General features: G+C 39.8%; 1 protein-coding gene across 5 annotated transcripts in view; it reads left to right on the plus strand.

The window, feature by feature from the left end:
• The window catches only part of Arfip1 (ADP ribosylation factor interacting protein 1), a 90,901-nt gene that overhangs the window by 53,883 nt on the left and 33,788 nt on the right, over nt 1-3,230 (plus strand). For all 5 annotated transcript variants that reach the window (XM_017803539.2, XM_008854264.3, XM_008854263.3 and 2 more), the window contains one exon: nt 1,022-1,130. In XM_017803539.2, coding sequence (XP_017659028.1) covers nt 1,022-1,130 — 109 coding nt within the window. Of the gene's footprint in view, nt 1-1,021; nt 1,131-3,230 lie in introns of those variants that run through there.

Genomic DNA, 3,230 nt, shown 5'->3' on the forward strand with positions numbered 1-3,230 from the left:
ATATATATATAATGATATTCTACTTTATTATTGTACTGAGCACATAGCTAACTCCAGATTTTCATTACAAGTTTGTATTTTAATTAATTATCCTTGAGATTTAATGGTGTCTACCTTAGCATTGATCTTGGCTTCTGTTTCTAGCTCTTTTAAGCTATAGTTACATGTCTCCTAAATTAATAACTTAAAGTAGGCCATTCATCAAATCAAGCACATTTGCTATTCAAAGTTTACAGCTTTTTAATTCAGTCGGGGCTAAGTTTCCTCCCTTAGTGTTCTGTCTGGCCCTCTTGTGATTCCTGTTCCCTGCCTGTCGACATGGATTTTAGCTGCACTGACCCTGGATGCTTCCTTGCTGAATGCCCTGCTTTGCCAGTAACTTGATCATGACTGCCTAGGGTTTTCTGCCTTCCATCACAAGAGTCTTATTAGACTGAAAGTGCATTCTGCCTCCCCCTCATTCCCAGCTCTCAAACCTTCCATGTCCTCAACCTGGGTAATTTGTACAACTCAGGCTCCATCTCTTTGTTTAAGGCAGTTCTTCAGTGTTCAGTCCTTCCTTTCAATTTGTAACTACATCAAATTATTACATACACTCATGTTTGGTTATATCTTGACTTCAATAACCCATTGAGGCATGTATATTTTCATCCTAACTAAAAAAGTGTAACTGCCCCCTGGGAGAAGTATCCTGGACCGCTACTGTAGGCCCCCTCTGTACTTTACCATTACATTAAAAGAGGTGTGATATATTAGTAAAATATATGTATAACTGGTGATATTGCTGTATACCACAAACTATGCTCAGTATAACAGTATGTTCTATTTCACACACACTGTACCATCTAATACAAATCTTGCTGTATTTGATCTTCCTGGGACATCATGACAATTTAAGGGAATACTGTTGAAAACAGAAAAAACTAGTATAAAATGTGATTAAAGGCACAATTCCAAACTATTATGCAATATGGGATCTATCACAAAGTTATTTTTTTTCTTTTATTCACATGTTACTAAGGATTTGAAGCATTCATTACCATCTGGACTTGGGCTCTCAGAAACTCAAATTACATCTCATGGCTTTGACAGTACCAAAGAGGGGGTTAATGAAGCAGGAGCTTATCAAGGTAAGAACTTGTGCCTTTGTAAAGATCACTGAAATGGAGGAGGAGAGGGAGAGGTTCACCAAGTGCCACTTGTTAAGAAAAGAGTTGAGCTTTTTAATTCTGTGATTAAACAGTGATTATAAATATAATCATTTTTATCTTCTGTTTAAATAATTTAAGAATGTTTTAATCTTTATGAATAGAGCAGTGTGTGTAATTGAACTAATTACCTTTTGAGGATATGACCCAGGCCTCTCACAATCTAGGTACGTAGTCCACCACTCACTCATGCCTCTCACCTCTCAGATTATTACTTGCATAGTTTTAAGGGGCTGGAGAGATGGCTCAGTGATTAAGAGCACTGGCTGTTCTTGCAGAGGACCCAGGTTTGATTCCCACCATCTACATGGAGGCTAACAACCATCCTAACTCCAGTTCCAGGGGATCTGACACCCTCTTCTGACCTCTGTGGGCATTACATGACACGGGTGCACTTACATACATGCAGGCAATACACTCATACACTAAAATAAAAATAATAAATAATAGAAGAAATAGTTTTAAATAATTTTTAAATACTGTGAAGTAAAGGTTTAAAAATTATATAAAAGTGTGGTGGTGCATACTTTTAATCTCAGCCTTTGGAGGCAGGGACAGGCAGATCTCTGTGAGATCAAGACCAGCTTGGTCTACACAGCAACTTCCAGGCCAGCTTGGGCTACACACACACACACACACACACACAAAGTATCAAAAGGCAGAATTGGTTTACTTTGGATTATAATCATGAAATTTGTAACTAAACTGATTTGTATAAACACAAATTGCGTATTTCAAAGAAAGTATGAAAATGGAGCTTTTACTTTCCTATGTACTTGCCCCGTTGGAGGTCTCCATGACTTGCACATTCAGGGACTGCTAAGAGGACTCACAGACTCAGCCAGTAGTCACACTGTGACTTATCCAGGGACAACCACAAAGCAGTCAACAAAGGCAAAAGCTGCAAGAGGCAGAGTCTGGGTAAAGTGGCACAAACATCCAAGGGTCTTCTAGTGGGATGCCTAGAAATGCCTTCAGTGTAAGTTGTGGCAACATGCCCAGAATGTGGCTGTTAGACTCATTTAGACCCTCTGTACCAGGGTTTCTGTCTGCACATGGACTTCCTTTTCAGCACTACCGAGATTTTAGACTTCCAGAAGAATGCAGACCCTCTTCCCAAGCCACACTGTTTGCACAGCTTAGGCCCAGGGAGCCCAGTCTTCTGGAGGGAATCTTTCTAAAGTTCAGCTTCCCAGGGCCTAGACAAAGACCAGTCTTATAAAGTCATTTTTAAGGATAGACAGTTTGACCTGCTTTAACTCTTTCTTACACACAATCTGAGATGTATATGTATATGTAGGTAGTATCTATATATTTAATGTGAAGGAAAAATTGTCTCTTTTGTTACTGCCCTTGCCTATTACTTTAATTCTTTGAGAATTTCATTCCTGAATATAATGTATTTTGATTATACTCACCCTCAGCCCCTCTTTTTGTAACTCCACCCAGATCCTGCCACCCCTTCCTGACTTCCTGTCTTCTTTTTTATAACCCACAGAGTTCAATTTGTGCTACCCATTTACTCATGGGTATGGGGCCACCCCCTGGAGCATGGTCTATCTACCAGGGCCACACCCCTGAAGAAAACTTACTCTCCTTCCCCCAGCAAACATCGACTACATAATTTGACACCATTTTTTGATTAAGCACCAACTTCTAATTTTTTTTAAAAAAAAATTTTAACTTTTACAAAAACTTTATTGAGAATTTCATACATGTATATAAGGTCTTTTGATCAAATCCATGCCCACTCCCTCCCCTCCAATATTACCTCCTCTGAAGGGGTTAACAGGTCCAAGGACTTTTAGCCAAGAAACTGGCTACATTTCTTTGGGGTCTTTTTACCCTAACTGCCTAGCCAATTCCTACCTCCTATTCTTATCACGTCATCCTCTGAAGGGGATGGGATAGGGAATTAGGATGCAGACCGCTCTGGCTTCTTCCATGCTGAACAGGGACGCAGGGTGAGACCATTGGAGTACCCCTTCAGTGGGTCTATCTAAAAGACTCCCAGATTGCATA

The sequence above is a fragment of the Nannospalax galili genome, unplaced genomic scaffold (assembly GCF_000622305.1).
Source record: "Nannospalax galili isolate Female #2095 unplaced genomic scaffold, S.galili_v1.0 scaffold305, whole genome shotgun sequence".
Classification (NCBI taxonomy): Eukaryota; Metazoa; Chordata; class Mammalia; order Rodentia; family Spalacidae; genus Nannospalax; species Nannospalax galili.